Source organism: Carcharodon carcharias, chromosome 3 (genome assembly GCF_017639515.1).
Source record: "Carcharodon carcharias isolate sCarCar2 chromosome 3, sCarCar2.pri, whole genome shotgun sequence".
Classification (NCBI taxonomy): Eukaryota; Metazoa; Chordata; class Chondrichthyes; order Lamniformes; family Lamnidae; genus Carcharodon; species Carcharodon carcharias.
The window spans coordinates 215,950-232,230 of record NC_054469.1 but is presented as its reverse complement, the minus strand read 5'-3'; the positions used below and the strand labels follow the sequence as shown (position 1 = coordinate 232,230).

Genomic DNA, 16,281 nt, shown 5'->3' with positions numbered 1-16,281 from the left:
AGTGAGGGGGAGAGTGGGATTAGACTGGGTGGGATATTAAAGGGTGCGGGGAGTGAGGGGGAGGGTGGGATTAGACTGGGTGGGATATTAAAGGTTGTGGGGAGTGAGGGGGAGAGTGGGATTAGACTGGGTGGGATATTAAAGGGTGTGGGGAGTGAGGGGGAGAGTGGGATTAGACTGGGTGGGATATTAAAGGTACAGGGAGTGAGGGGGAGGGTGGGATTAGACTGGGTGGGATATTAAAGGATGAGGGGAGTGACGGGGAGAGTGGGATTAGACTGGGTGGGATATTAAAGGGTGCGGGGAGTGAGGGGGAGAGTGGGATTAGACTGGGTGGGATATTAAAGGGTGTGGGGAGTGAGGGGGAGAGTGGGATTAGACTGGGTGGGATATTAAAGGGTGCGGGGAGTGAGGGGGAGAGTGGGATTAGACTGGGTGGGATATTAAAGGGTGCGGGGAGTGAGGGGAGAGTGGGATTAGACTGGGTGGGATATTAAAGGGTGCAGGGAGTGAGGGGGAGAGTGGGATTAGATGGGTGGGATATTAAAGGGAGTGGGCAGGGTGAAATTAGACTGGGTGGGATATTAAAGGGTGTGGGGAGGGTGGGATTAGACTGGGTGGGATATTAAAGGGTGCGGGGAGTGAGGGGGAGGGTGGGATTAGACTGGGTGGGATATTAAAGGGTGTGGGGAGGGTGGGATTAGACTGGGTGGGATATTAAAGGGTGCGGGGAGTGAGGGGGAGAGTGGGATTAGACTGGGTGGGATATTAAAGGGTGCGGGGAGTGAGGGGGAGGGTGGGATTAGACTGGGTGTGATATTAAAGGGTGTGGGGAGGGTGGGATTAGACTGGGTGGGATATTAAAGGGTGCGGGGAGTGAGGGGGAGAGTGGGATTAGACTGGGTGGGATATTAAAGGGTGCGGGGAGTGAGGGGAGAGTGGGATCAGACTGTGTAGGATATTAAAGGGTCGGGGGAGTGAGGGGGAGAATGGGATTAGACTGGGTGGGATATTAAAGGGTGCGGGGAGTGTGGGGGAGAGTGGGATTAGACTGGGTGGGATATTAAAGGGTGCGGGGAGTGAGGGGAGAGTGGGATTAGACTGGGTGGGATATTAAAGGGTGCGGGGAGTGAGGGGGAGAATGGGATTAGACTGGGTGGGATATTAAAGGGTGCGGGGAGTGAGGGGAGAGTGGGATCAGACTGTGTAGGATATTAAAGGGTCGGGGGAGTGAGGGGGAGAATGGGATTAGACTGGGTGAGTTATTAAAGGGTGTGGGGAATGAGGGGGAGAGTGGGATTAGACTGGGTGGGATATTAAAGGGTGCGGGGAGTGAGGGGGAGAATGGGATTAGACTGGGTGGGATATTAAAGGGTGGGGGGAGGGTGGGATTAGACTGGGTGGGATATTAAAGGGTGCGGGGAGTGAGGGGGAGAGTGGGATTAGACTGGGTGGGATATTAAAGGGTGCGGGGAGTGAGGGGGAGAGTGGGATTAGACTGGGTGGGATATTAAAGGGTGCGGGGAGTGAGGGGGAGAGTGGGATTAGACTGGGTGGGATATTAAAGGGTGCGGGGAGTGAGGGGGAGAGTGGGATTAGACTGGGTTGGATATTAAAGGGTGCGGGGAGTGAGGGGTGAGTGGGATTAGACTGGGTGGGATATTAAAGCGTGCGGGGAGTGAGTGGGAGAGTGGGATTAGACTGGGTGGGATATTAAAGGGTGCGGGGAGTGAGGGGGAGAGTGGGATTAGACTGGGTGGGATATTAAAGGGTGCGGGGAGTGAGGGGTAGAGTGGGATTAGACTGGGTGGGATATTAAAGGGTGTGGGGTGAGGGGGAGAGTGGGATTAGACTGGGTGGGATATTAAAGGGTGCGGGGAGTGAGGGGGAGAGTGGGATTAGACTGGGTGGGATATTAAAGGGTGTGGGGTGAGGGGGAGAGTGGGATTAGACTGAGTGGGATATTAAAGGGTGTGGGGAGTGAGGGGAAGAGTGGGATTAGACTGGGTGGGATATTAAAGGGTGTGGGGTGAGGGGGAGAGTGGGATTAGACTGAGTGGGATATTAAAGGGTGTGGGGAGTGAGGGGGAGAGTGGGATTAGACTGGGTGGGATATTAAAGGGTGCGGGGAGTGGGGGGTAGAATGGGATTAGACTGAGTGGGATATTAAAGGGTGTGGGGAGTGAGGGGGAGAGTGGGATTAGACTGGGTGGGATATTAAAGGGTGTGGGGAGTGAGGGGGAGAGTGGGATTAGACTGGGTGGGATATTAAAGGGTGTGGGGAGTGAGGGGGAGAGTGGGATTAGACTGGGTGGGATATTAAAGGGTCGGGGGAGTGAGGGGGAGAATGGGATTAGACTGGGTGAGTTATTAAAGGGTGGGGGGAGGGTGGGATTAGACTGGGTGGGATATTAAAGGGTGCGGGGAGTGAGGGGGAGAGTGGGATTAGACTGGGTGGGATATTAAAGGGTGCGGGGAGTGAGGGGGAGAGTGGGATTAGACTGGGTGGGATATTAAAGGGTGCGGGGAGTGAGGGGGAGAGTGGGATTAGACTGGGTGGGTTATTAAAGGGTGTGGGGAGTGAGGGGGAGAATGGGATTAGACTGGGTGGGATATTAAAGGGTGTGGGGAGTGAGGGGGAGAGTGGGATTAGACTGGGTGCGATATTAAAGGGTGCGGGGAGTGAGGGGGAGAGTGGGATTAGACTGGGTGGGATATTAAAGGATGAGGGGAGTGACGGGGAGAGTGGGATTAGACTGGGTGGGATATTAAAGGGTGCGGGGAGTGAGGGGTGAGTGGGATTAGACTGGGTGGGATATTAAAGGGTGCGGGGAGTGAGGGGGAGAGAGGGATTAGACTGGGTGGGATATTAAAGGGTGCGGGGAGTGAGGGGGAGAGTGGGATTAGACTGGGTGGGATATTAAAGGGTGTGGGGAGTGAGGGGGAGAGTGGGATTAGACTGGGTGGGATATTAAAGGGTGCGGGGAGTGAGGGGGAGAGTGGGATTAGACTGGGTGGGATATTAAAGGGTGCGGGGAGCGAGGGGGTGAGTGGGATTAGACTGGGTGGGATATTAAAGGGTGTGGGGAGTGAGGGGGAGAGTGGGATTAGACTGGGTGGGATATTAAAGGGTGCGAGGAGTGAGGGGGAGAGTGGGATTAGACTGGGTGGGATATTAAAGGGTGTGGGGAGTGAGGGGGTGAGTGGGATTAGACTGGGTGGGATATTAAAGGGTGCAGGGAGTGAGGGGGAGAGAGGGATTAGACTGGGTGGGATATTAAAGGGTGTGGGGAGTGAGGGGGAGAGTGGGATTAGACTGGGTGGGATATTAAAGGGTGCGGGGAGTGAGGGGTGAGTGGGATTAGACTGGGTGGGATATTAAAGGGTGCGGGGAGTGAGGGGGAGGGTGGGATTAGACTGGGTGGGATATTAAAGGGTGTGGGGAGTGAGGGGGAGAGTGGGATTAGACTGGGTGGGATATTAAAGGGTGCGGGGAGTGAGGGGGAGAGTGGGATTAGACTGGGTGGGATATTAAAGGGTGCGGGGAGTGAGGGGGAGAGTGGGATTAGACTGGGTGGGATATTAAAGGGTGTGGGGAGTGACGGGGAGAGTGGGATTAGACTGGGTGGGATATTAAAGGGTGTGTGGAGTGAGGGGGAGAGTGGGATTAGACTGGGTGGGATATTAAAGGGTGCGGGGAGTGAGGGGGAGAGTGGGATTAGACTGGGTGGGATATTAAAGGGTGCAGGGAGTGAGGGGGAGGGTGGGATTAGACTGGGTGGGATATTAAAGGGTGCAGGGAGTGAGGGGGAGAGTGGGATTAGACTGGGTGGGATATTAAAGGGTGCGGGGAGTGAGGGGGAGAGTGGGATTAGACTGGGTGGGATATTAAAGGGTGTGGGGAGTGAGGGGGAGAGTGGGATTAGACTGGGTGGGATATTAAAGGGTGCAGGGAGTGAGGGGGAGAGTGGGATTAGACTGGGTGGGATATTAAAGTGTGCGGGGAGTGAGGGGGAGAGTGGGATTAGACTGGGTGGGATATTAAAGGGTGCGGGGAGTGAGGGGGAGAGTGGGATTAGACTGGGTGGGATATTAAAGGGTGCGGGGAGTGAGGGGGAGAGTGGGATTAGACTGGGTGGGATATTAAAGGGTGCGGGGAGTGAGGGGGAGCGTGGGATTAGACTGGGTGGGATATTAAAGGGTGCAGGGAGTGAGGGGGAGAGTGGGATTAGACAGGGTGGGATATTAAAGGGTGTGGGGAGTGAGGGGGAGAGTGGGATTAGACTGGGTGGGATATTAAAGGTACAGGGAGTGAGGGGGAGGGTGGGATTAGACTGGGTGGGATATTAAACAATGTGGGGAGTGAGGGGGAGAGTGGGATTAGACTGGGTGGGATATTAAAGGGTGCGGAGAGTGAGGGGGAGAGTGGGATTAGACTGGGTGGGATATTAAAGGATGAGGGGAGTGACGGGGAGAGTGGGATTAGACTGGGTGGGATATTAAAGGGTGTGGGGAGTGAGGGGGAGAGTGGGATTAGACTGGGTGGGATATTAAAGGGTGCGGGGAATGAGGGGGAGAGTGGGATCAGACTGGGTGAGTTATTAAAGGGTGTGGGGAATGAGGGGGAGAGTGGGATTAGACTGGGTGGGATATTAAAGGGTGCAGGGAGTGAGGGGGAGGGTGGGATTAGACTGGGTGGGATATTAAAGGGTGCGGGGAGTGAGGGGGAGGGTGGGATTAGACTGGGTGGGATATTAAAGGGTGCGGGGAGTGAGGAGGAGAGTGGGATTAGACTGGGTGGGATATTAAAGGGTGTGGGGAGTGAGGGGGAGAGTGGGATTAGACTGGGTGGGATATTAAAGGGTGCGGGGAGTGAGGGGGAGAGTGGGATTAGACTGGGTGGGATATTAAAGGGTGCAGGGAGTGAGGGGGAGGGTGGGATTAGACTGGGGGGGATATTAAAGGGTGCGGGGAGTGAGGGGGAGGGTGGGATTAGACTGGGTGGGATATTAAAGGGTCGGGGGAGTGAGGGGGAGAATGGGATTAGACTGGGTGGGATATTAAAGGGTCGGGGGAGTGAGGGGGAGAATGGGATTAGACTGGGTGAGTTATTAAAGGGTGGGGGGAGGGTGGGATTAGACTGGGTGGGATATTAAAGGGTGCGGGGAGTGAGGGGGAGAGTGGGATTAGACTGGGTGGGATATTAAAGGGTGCGGGGAGTTAAGGGGGAGAGTGGGATTAGACTGGGTGGGATATTAAAGGGTGTGGGGAGGGTGGGATTAGACTGGGTGGGATATTAAAGTGTGCGGGAATGAGGGGGAGAGTGGGATTAGACTGGGTGGGATATTAAAGGGTGCAGGGAGTGAGGGGGAGAGTGGGATTACACTGGGTGGGATATTAAAGGGTGCAGGGAGTGAGGGGGAGAGTGGGATTAGACTGGGTGGGATATTAAAGGGTGCGGGGAGTGAGGGGGAGGGTGGGATTAGACTGGGTGGGATATTAAAGGGTGCGGGGAGTGAGGGGGAGAGTGGGATTAGACAGGGTGGGATATTAAAGGGTGCGGGGAGTGAGGGGGAGAGTGGGATTAGACTGGGTGGGATATTAAAGGGTGCGGGGAGTGAGGGGGAGAGTGAGATTAGACTGGGTGGGATATTAAAGGGTGTGGGGAGTGAGGGGGAGAGTGGGATTAGACTGGGTGGGATATTAAAGGGTGCGGGGAGTGAGGGGGAGAGTGGGATTAGACTGGGTGGGATATTAAAGGGTGCGGGGAGTGAGGGGGAGAGTGGGATTAGACTGGGTGGGATATTAAAGGGTGTGGGGAGTGTGGGGGAGAGTGGGATTAGACTGGGTGGGATATTAAAGGGTGCGGGGAGTGAGGGGGAAAGTGGGATTAGACTGGGTGGGATATTAAAGGGTGCGGGGAGTGAGTGGGAGAGTGGGATTAGACTGGGTGGGATATTAAAGGGTGTGGGGAGTGAGGGGGAGGGTGGGATTAGACTGGGTGGGATATTAAAGGGTGCGGGGAGTGAGGGGGAGAGTGGGATCAGACTGTGTAGGATATTAAAGTGTCGGGGGAGTGAGGGGGAGGGTGGGATTAGACTGGGTGGGATATTAAAGGGTGCGGGGAGTGAGGGGGAGAGTGGGATCAGACTGTGTAGGATATTAAAGTGTCGGGGGAGTGAGGGGGAGGGTGGGATTAGACTGGGTGGGATATTAAAGGGTGTGGGGAGTGAGGGGGAGAGTGGGATCAGACTGTGTAGGATATTAAAGGGTCGGGGGAGTGAGGGGGAGAGTGGGATTAGACTGGGTGGGATATTAAAGGGTCGGGGGAGTGAGGGGTAGAATGGGATTAGACTGGGTGGGATATTAAAGGGTCGGGGGAGTGAGGGGGAGAGTGGGATTAGACTGGGTGGGATATTAAAGGGTGTGGGGTGAGGGGGAGAGTGGGATTAGACTGGGTGGGATATTAAAGGGTGCGGGGAGTGAGGGGTAGAATGGGATTAGACTGGGTGGGATATTAAAGGGTGCGGGGAGTGAGGGGGAGAGTGGGATTAGACTGGGTGGGATATTAAAGGGTGTGGGGTGAGGGGGAGAGTGGGATTAGACTGGGTGGGATATTAAAGGGTGCGGGGAGTGAGGGGTAGAATGGGATTAGACTGGGTGGGATATTAAAGGGTGCGGGGAGTGAGGGGGAGAGTGGGATTAGACTGGGTGGGATATTAAAGGGTGCGGGGAGTGAGGGGGAGAGTGGGATTAGACTGGGTGGGATATTAAAGGGTGCGGGGAGTGAGGGGGAGAGTGGGATTAGACTGGGTGGGATATTAAAGGGTGCGGGGAGTGAGGGGGAGAGTGGGATTAGACTGGGTGGGATATTAAAGGGTGCGGGGAGTGAGGGGGAGAGTGGGATTAGACTGGGTGGGATATTAAAGGGTGCAGGGAGTGAGGGGGAGAGTGGGATTAGACTGGGTGGGATATTAAAGGGTGCAGGGAGTGAGGGGGAGAGTGGGATTAGACTGGGTGGGATATTAAAGGGTGCGGGGAGTGAGGGGGAGAGTGGGATTAGACTGGGTGGGATATTAAAGGGTGTGGGGAGTGAGGGGGATAGTGGGATTAGACTGGGTGGGATATTAAAGGGTGCAGGGAGTGAGGGGGAGAGTGGGATTAGACTGGTTGGGATATTAAAGGGTGCGAGGAGTGAGGGGGGGAGGGTGGGATTAGACTGGGTGGGATATTAAAGGGTGCAGGGAGTGAGGGGGAGAGTGGGATTAGACTGGGTGAGTTATTAAAGGGTGGGGGGAGGGTGGGATTAGACTGGGTGGGATATTAAAGGGTGTGGGGAGTGAGGGGGAGAGTGGGATTAGACTGGGTGGGATATTAAAGGGTGCGGGGAGTGAGGGGGAGAGTGGGATTAGACTGGGTGGGATATTAAAGGGTGCGGGGAGTGAGGGGTGAGTGGGATTAGACTGGGTGGGATATTAAAGGGTGCGGGGAGTGAGTGGGAGAGTGGGATTAGACTGGGTGGGATATTAAAGGGTGCGGGGAGTGAGGGGGAGGGTGGGATTAGACTGGGTGGGATATTAAAGGGTGTGGGGAGTGAGGGGGAGAGTGGGATTAGACTGGGTGGGATATTAAAGGGTGCAGGGAGTGAGGGGGAGAGTGGGATTAGACTGGGTGGGATATTAAAGGGTGCAGGGAGTGAGGGGGAGAGTGGGATTAGACTGGGTGGGATATTAAAGGGTGCGTGGAGTGAGGGGGAGAGTGGGATTAGACTGGGTGGGATATTAAAGGGTGTGGGGAGTGAGGGGGAGAGTGGGATTAGACTGGGTGGGATATTAAAGGGTGCGGGGAGTGAAGGGGAGAGTGGGATTAGACTGGGTGGGATATTAAAGGGTGCGAGGAGTGAGGGGGAGAGTGGGATTAGACTGGGTGGGATATTAAAGGGTGCGGGGAGTGAGGGGGAGAGTGGGATTAGACTGGGTGGGATATTAAAGGGTGTGGGGAGTGAGGGGGAGAGTGGGATTAGACTGGGTGGGATATTAAAGGGTGTGGGGAGTGAGGGGGAGAGTGGGATTAGACTGGGTGGGATATTAAAGGGTGTGGGGTGTGAGGGGGAGAGTGGGATTAGACTGGGTGGGATATTAAAGGGTGTGGGGAGTGAGGGGGAGAGTGGGATTAGACTGGGTGGGATATTAAAGGGTGCGGGGAGTGAGGGGGAGAGTGGGATTAGACTGGGTGGGATATTAAAGGGTGCGGGGAGTGAGGGGGAGAGTGGGATTAGACTGGGTGGGATATTAAAGGGTGTGGGGAGTGAGGGGGAGAGTGGGATTAGACTGGGTGGGATATTAAAGGGTGCGGGGAGTGAGGGGGAGAGTGGGATTAGACTGGGTGGGATATTAAAGGGTGCGGGGAGTGAGGGGGAGGGTGGGATTAGACTGGGTGGGATATTAAAGGGTGTGGGGAGTGAGGGGGAGAGTGGGATTAGACTGGGTGGGATATTAAAGGGTGTGGGGTGAGGGGGAGAGTGGGATTAGACTGGGTGGGATATTAAAGGGTGCGGGGAGTGAGGGGTAGAATGGGATTAGACTGGGTGGGATATTAAAGGGTGCGGGGAGTGAGGGGGAGAGTGGGATTAGACTGGGTGGGATATTAAAGGGTGCGGGGAGTGAGGGGGAGAGTGGGATTAGACTGGGTGGGATATTAAAGGGTGCGGGGAGTGAGGGGGAGAGTGGGATTAGACTGGGTGGGATATTAAAGGGTGCGGGGAGTGAGGGGGAGAGTGGGATTAGACTGGGTGGGATATTAAAGGGTGCGGGGAGTGAGGGGGAGAGTGGGATTAGACTGGGTGGGATATTAAAGGGTGCAGGGAGTGAGGGGGAGAGTGGGATTAGACTGGGTGGGATATTAAAGGGTGCAGGGAGTGAGGGGGAGAGTGGGATTAGACTGGGTGGGATATTAAAGGGTGTGGGGAGTGAGGGGGAGAGTGGGATTAGACTGGGTGGGATATTAAAGGGTGCGGGGAGTGAGGGGGAGAGTGGGATTAGACTGGGTGGGATATTAAAGGGTGTGGGGAGTGAGGGGGATAGTGGGATTAGACTGGGTGGGATATTAAAGGGTGCAGGGAGTGAGGGGGAGAGTGGGATTAGACTGGTTGGGATATTAAAGGGTGCGAGGAGTGAGGGGGGGAGGGTGGGATTAGACTGGGTGGGATATTAAAGGGTGTGGGGAGTGAGGGGGATAGTGGGATTAGACTGGGTGGGATATTAAAGGGTGCAGGGAGTGAGGGGGAGAGTGGGATTAGACTGGTTGGGATATTAAAGGGTGCGAGGAGTGAGGGGGGGAGGGTGGGATTAGACTGGGTGGGATATTAAAGGGTGCAGGGAGTGAGGGGGAGAGTGGGATTAGACTGGGTGAGTTATTAAAGGGTGGGGGGAGGGTGGGATTAGACTGGGTGGGATATTAAAGGGTGTGGGGAGTGAGGGGGAGAGTGGGATTAGACTGGGTGGGATATTAAAGGGTGCGGGGAGTGAGGGGGAGAGTGGGATTAGACTGGGTGGGATATTAAAGGGTGCGGGGAGTGAGGGGTGAGTGGGATTAGACTGGGTGGGATATTAAAGGGTGCGGGGAGTGAGTGGGAGAGTGGGATTAGACTGGGTGGGATATTAAAGGGTGCGGGGAGTGAGGGGGAGGGTGGGATTAGACTGGGTGGGATATTAAAGGGTGTGGGGAGTGAGGGGGAGAGTGGGATTAGACTGGGTGGGATATTAAAGGGTGCAGGGAGTGAGGGGGAGAGTGGGATTAGACTGGGTGGGATATTAAAGGGTGCAGGGAGTGAGGGGGAGAGTGGGATTAGACTGGGTGGGATATTAAAGGGTGCGTGGAGTGAGGGGGAGAGTGGGATTAGACTGGGTGGGATATTAAAGGGTGTGGGGAGTGAGGGGGAGAGTGGGATTAGACTGGGTGGGATATTAAAGGGTGCGGGGAGTGAAGGGGAGAGTGGGATTAGACTGGGTGGGATATTAAAGGGTGCGAGGAGTGAGGGGGAGAGTGGGATTAGACTGGGTGGGATATTAAAGGGTGCGGGGAGTGAGGGGGAGAGTGGGATTAGACTGGGTGGGATATTAAAGGGTGTGGGGAGTGAGGGGGAGAGTGGGATTAGACTGGGTGGGATATTAAAGGGTGTGGGGAGTGAGGGGGAGAGTGGGATTAGACTGGGTGGGATATTAAAGGGTCTGGGGTGTGAGGGGGAGAGTGGGATTAGACTGGGTGGGATATTAAAGGGTGTGGGGAGTGAGGGGGAGAGTGGGATTAGACTGGGTGGGATATTAAAGGGTGCGGGGAGTGAGGGGGAGAGTGGGATTAGACTGGGTGGGATATTAAAGGGTGCGGGGAGTGAGGGGGAGAGTGGGATTAGACTGGGTGGGATATTAAAGAGTGCGGGGAGTGAGGGGGAGAGTGGGATTAGACTGGGTGGGATATTAAAGGGTGCGGGGAGTGAGGGGGAGAGTGGGATTAGACTGGGTGGGATATTAAAGGGTGCGGGGAGTGAGGGGGAGAGTGGGATTAGACTGGGTGGGATATTAAAGGGTGTGGGGAGTGAGGGGGAGAGTGGGATTAGACTGGGTGGGATATTAAAGGGTGCGGGGAGTGAGGGGGAGAGTGGGATTAGACTGGGTGGGATATTAAAGGGTGCGGGGAGTGAGGGGGAGGGTGGGATTAGACTGGGTGGGATATTAAAGGGTGTGGGGAGTGAGGGGGAGAGTGGGATTAGACTGGGTGGGTTATTAAAGGGTGCGGGGAGTGAGGGGGAGAGTGGGATTAGACTGGGTGGGATATTAAAGGGTGTGGGGAGTGAGGGGAGAGTGGGATTAGACTGGGTGGGATATTAAAGGGTGCGGGGAGTGAGGGGAGAGTGGGATTAGACTGGGTGGGATATTAAAGGGTGTGTGGAGTGAGGGGGAGAGTGGGATTAGACTGGGTGGGATATTAAAGGGTGCGGGGAGTGAGGGGGAGGGTGGGATTAGACTGGGTGGGATATTAAAGGGTGTGGGGAGGGTGGGATTAGACTGGGTGGGATATTAAAGGGTGCGGGGAGTGAGGGGGAGAGTGGGATTAGACTGGGTGGGATATTAAAGGGTGCGGGGAGTGAGGGGAGAGTGGGATTAGACTGGGTGGATATTAAAGGGTGTGGGGAGTGAGGCGGAGAGTGGGATTAGACTGGGTGGGATATTAAAGGGTGCGGGGAGTGAGGGGGAGAATGGGATTAGACTGGGTGGGATATTAAAGGGTGCGGGGAGTGAGGGGAGAGTGGGATCAGACTGTGTAGGATATTAAAGGGTCGGGGGAGTGAGGGGGAGAATGGGATTAGACTGGGTGAGTTATTAAAGGGTGTGGGGAATGAGGGGGAGAGTGGGATTAGACTGGGTGGGATATTAAAGGGTGCGGGGAGTGAGGGGGAGAATGGGATTAGACTGGGTGGGATATTAAAGGGTGGGGGGAGGGTGGGATTAGACTGGGTGGGATATTAAAGGGTGCGGGGAGTGAGGGGGAGAGTGGGATTAGACTGGGTGGGATATTAAAGGGTGCGGGGAGTGAGGGGGAGAGTGGGATTAGACTGGGTGGGATATTAAAGGGTGCGGGGAGTGAGGGGGAGAGTGGGATTAGACTGGGTGGGATATTAAAGGGTGCGGGGAGTGAGAGGTATAGTGGGATTAGACTGGGTGGGATATTAAAGGGTGCGGGGAGTGAGGGGGAGAGTGGGATTAGACTGGGTGGGATATTAAAGGGTGCGGGGAGTGAGGGGGAGAGTGGGATTAGACTGGGTGGGATATTACAGGGTGCGGGGAGTGAGGGGGAGAATGGGATTAGACTGGGTGGGATATTAAAGGGTGTGGGGTGTGAGGGGGAGAGTGGGATTAGACTGGGTGGGATATTAAAGGGTGCGGGGAGTGAGGGGAGAGTGGGATTAGACTGGGTGGGATATTAAAGGGTGCGGGGAGTGAGGGGGAGAGTGGTTTTAGACTGGGTGGGATATTAAAGGGTGCGGGGAGTGAGGGGGAGAGTGGGATTAGACTGGGTGGGATATTAAAGGGTGTGGGGAGCGAGGGGGAGAGTGGGATTAGACTGGGTGGGATATTAAAGGGTGCGGGGAGTGAGGGGGAGAGTGGTATTAGACTGGGTGGGATATTAAAGGGTGTGGGGAGTGAGGGGGAGGGTGGGATTAGACTGGGTGGGATATTAAAGGGTGCGGGGTGTGAGGGGGAGAGTGGGATTAGACTGGGTGGGATATTAAAGGGTGCGGGGAATGAGGGGGAAAGTGGGATTAGACTGGGTGGGATATTAAAGGGTGTGGGGAGTGAGGGGGAGAGTGGGATTAGACTGGGTGGGATATTAAAGGGTGCGGGGAGTGAGGGGAGAGTGGGATTAGACTGGGTGGATATTAAAGGGTGTGGGGAGTGAGGCGGAGAGTGGGATTAGACTGGGTGGGATATTAAAGGGTGCGGGGAGTGAGGGGGAGAATGGGATTAGACTGGGTGGGATATTAAAGGGTGCGGGGAGTGAGGGGAGAGTGGGATCAGACTGTGTAGGATATTAAAGGGTCGGGGGAGTGAGGGGGAGAATGGGATTAGACTGGGTGAGTTATTAAAGGGTGTGGGGAATGAGGGGGAGAGTGGGATTAGACTGGGTGGGATATTAAAGGGTGCGGGGAGTGAGGGGGAGAATGGGATTAGACTGGGTGGGATATTAAAGGGTGGGGGGAGGGTGGGATTAGACTGGGTGGGATATTAAAGGGTGCGGGGAGTGAGGGGGAGAGTGGGATTAGACTGGGTGGGATATTAAAGGGTGCGGGGAGTGAGGGGGAGAGTGGGATTAGACTGGGTGGGATATTAAAGGGTGCGGGGAGTGAGGGGGAGAGTGGGATTAGACTGGGTGGGATATTAAAGGGTGCGGGGAGTGAGAGGTATAGTGGGATTAGACTGGGTGGGATATTAAAGGGTGCGGGGAGTGAGGGGGAGAGTGGGATTAGACTGGGTGGGATATTAAAGGGTGCGGGGAGTGAGGGGGAGAGTGGGATTAGACTGGGTGGGATATTACAGGGTGCGGGGAGTGAGGGGGAGAATGGGATTAGACTGGGTGGGATATTAAAGGGTGTGGGGTGTGAGGGGGAGAGTGGGATTAGACTGGGTGGGATATTAAAGGGTGCGGGGAGTGAGGGGGAGAGTGGGATTAGACTGGGTGGGATATTAAAGGGTGCGGGGAGTGAGGGGGAGAGTGGGATTAGACTGGGTGGGATATTAAAGGGTGTGGGGAGCGAGGGGGAGAGTGGGATTAGACTGGGTGGGATATTAAAGGGTGCAGGGAGTGAGGGGGAGAGTGGTATTAGACTGGGTGGGATATTAAAGGGTGTGGGGAGTGAGGGGGAGGGTGGGATTAGACTGGGTGGGATATTAAAGGGTGCGGGGTGTGAGGGGGAGAGTGGGATTAGACTGGGTGGGATATTAAAGGGTGCGGGGAATGAGGGGGAAAGTGGGATTAGACTGGGTGGGATATTAAAGGGTGTGGGGAGTGAGGGGGAGAGTGGGATTAGACTGGGTGGGATATTAAAGGGTGCGGGGAATGAGGGGGAAAGTGGGATTAGACTGGGTGGGATATTAAAGGGTGTGGGGAGTGAGGGGGAGAGTGGGATTAGACTGGGTGGGATATTAAAGGGTGCGGGGAGTGAGGGGGAGAGTGGGATTAGACTGGGTGGGATATTAAAGGGTGCGGGGAGTGAGGGGGAGAGTGGGATTAGACTGGGTGGGATATTAAAGGGTGCAGGGAGTGAGGGGGAGAGTGGGATTAGACTGGGTGGGATATTAAAGGTTGCGGGGAGTGAGGGGGAGAGTGGGATTAGACTGGGTGGGATATTAAAGGGTGCGGGGAGTGAGAGGGGGAGTGGGATTAGACTGGGTGGGATATTAAAGGGTGCGGGGAGTGAGGGGGAGAGTGGGATTAGACTGGGTGGGATATTAAAGGGTGTGGGGAGTGAGAGGGGGAGTGGGATTAGACTGGGTGGGATATTAAAGGGTGTGGGGAGTGAGGGGGAGAGTGGGATTAGACTGGGTGGGATATTAAAGGGTGTGGGGAGTGAAGGGGAGAGTGGGATTAGACTGGGTGGGATATTATAGGGTGTGGGGAGTGAGGGGGAGAGTGGGATTAGACTGGGTGGGATATTATAGGGTGTGGGGAGTGAGGGGGAGAGTGGGATTAGACTGGGTGGGATATTAAAGGGTGCGGAGAGTGAGGGGTAGAGTGGGATTAGACTGGGTGGGATATTAAAGGGTGCGGAGAGTGAGGGGTAGAGTGGGATTAGACTGGGTGGGATATTAAAGGCTACGGGGAGTGAGGGGGAGAGTGGGATTAGACTGGGTGGGATATTAAAGGCTACGGGGAGTGAGGGGGAGAGTGGGATTAGACTGGGTGGGATATTAAAGGGTGTGGGGTGTGAGGGGGAGAGTGGGATTAGACTGGGTGGGATATTAAAGGGTGTGGGGAGTGAGGGGGAGAGTGGGATTAGACTGGGTGGGATATTAAAGGGTGGGGGGAGGGTGGGATTAGACTGGGTGGGATATTAAAGGGTGCGGGGAGTGAGGGGGAGAGTGGGATTAGACTGGGTGGGATATTAAAGGGTGCGGGGAGTGAGGGGGAGAGTGGGATTAGACTGGGTGGGATATTAAAGGGTGCGGGGAGTGAGGGGGAGAGTGGGATTAGACTGGGTGGGATATTAAAGGGTGTGCGGAGTGAGGGGGAGAGTGGGATTAGACTGGGTGGGATATTAAAGGGTGCGGGGAGTGAGGGGGAGAGTGGGATTAGACTGGGTGGGATATTATAGGGTGCGGGGAGTGAGGGGGAGAGTGGGATTAGACTGGGTGGGATATTAAAGGGTGTGCGGAGTGAGGGGGAGAGTGGGATTAGACTGGGTGGGATATTAAAGGGTGTGGGGAGTGAGGGGGAGAGTGGGATTAGACTGGGTGGGATATTAAAGGGTGTGCGGAGTGAGGGGGAGAGTGGGATTAGACTGGGTGGGATATTAAAGGGTGCGGGGAGTGAGGTGAGAGTGGGATTAGACTGGGTGGGATATTAAAGGGTGCGGGGAGTGAGGGGGAGAGTGGGATTAGACTGGGTGTGATATTAAAGGATGTGGGGAGGGTGGGATTAGACTGGGTGGGATATTAAAGGGTGCGGGGAGTGAGCGAGAGAGTGGGATTAGACTGGGTGGGATATTAAAGGGTGCGGGGAGTGAGGGGGAGAGTGGGATTAGACTGGGTGGGATATTAAATGGTGCGGGGAGTGAGGGGGAGAGTGGGATTAGACTGGGTGGGATATTAAAGGGTGTGGGGAGGGTGGGATTAGACTGGGTGGGATATTAAAGGGTGTGGGGAGTGAGGGGGAGAGTGGGATTAGACTGGGTGGGATATTAAAGGGTGCGGGGAGTGAGGTGAGAGTGGGATTAGACTGGGTGGGATATTAAAGGGTGCGGGGAGTGAGGGGGAGAGTGGGATTAGACTGGGTGTGATATTAAAGGGTGTGGGGAGGGTGGGATTAGACTGGGTGGGATATTAAAGGGTGCGGGGATTGAGCGAGAGAGTGGGATTAGACTGGGTGGGATATTAAAGGGTGCGGGGAGTGAGGGGGAGAGTGGGATTAGACTGGGTGGGATATTAAAGGGTGCGGGGAGTGAGGGGGAGAGTGGGATTAGACTGGGTGTGATATTAAGGGGTGCAGAATGTGAGGAGAGTGGGATTTGATGGGTGGATAATAACTTGCTCTTCCCTGTGACTAGGTGTCTCCGCTGTTAACGGATTTGGGAGAGTCCATGTGTTCGCTGAAATTCGCTCACAGAGTTTGCAAAGTGGAGCAGGGGCCGGCCAGTCAATGTCTGCTACCTCTAGGAACTGATCCTTCACCTTGAAACCTTCTCTCATCCCACAAGAGGCCCTGTCAACCTTCCTCCAACCTCTGACAGTCTGCCTGCGACGCCTACCATTGTCGAATATCCAAACCTCTCCCTGCCCTCCACCACAGGAGAGCATCGCTATGAATGGTCAGCAGCAGAAAATGATCTCTCTCTCTCTCTCACTGGACAAACTGGACTCCATCAATCAGTTTGTGTTGGGTCATTGAGAAAGGGGCAACTCTGGGATGGTGAGAGGAGTTGGGGGTTTTCTTATATGGGGGGAGGTGGGGCAGGGGCGGTGCCTGGGGGGCAGGGATTATTAAATGGAGTGAGCTGGGAAGGGAGTG

General features: G+C 55.3%; 1 protein-coding gene across 1 annotated transcript in view; it reads left to right on the top strand.

Annotated features, from left to right (window-relative positions):
- Positions 1-15,949, top strand: part of LOC121275731 (kinesin-like protein KIFC3) — a 101,391-nt gene extending 85,442 nt beyond the window's left edge. Inside the window, 1 exon segment of the mRNA XM_041183321.1 lies at positions 15,821-15,949. Coding sequence (XP_041039255.1) covers positions 15,821-15,949 — 129 coding nt within the window.
- Positions 15,950-16,281: the final 332 nt, after the last annotated feature.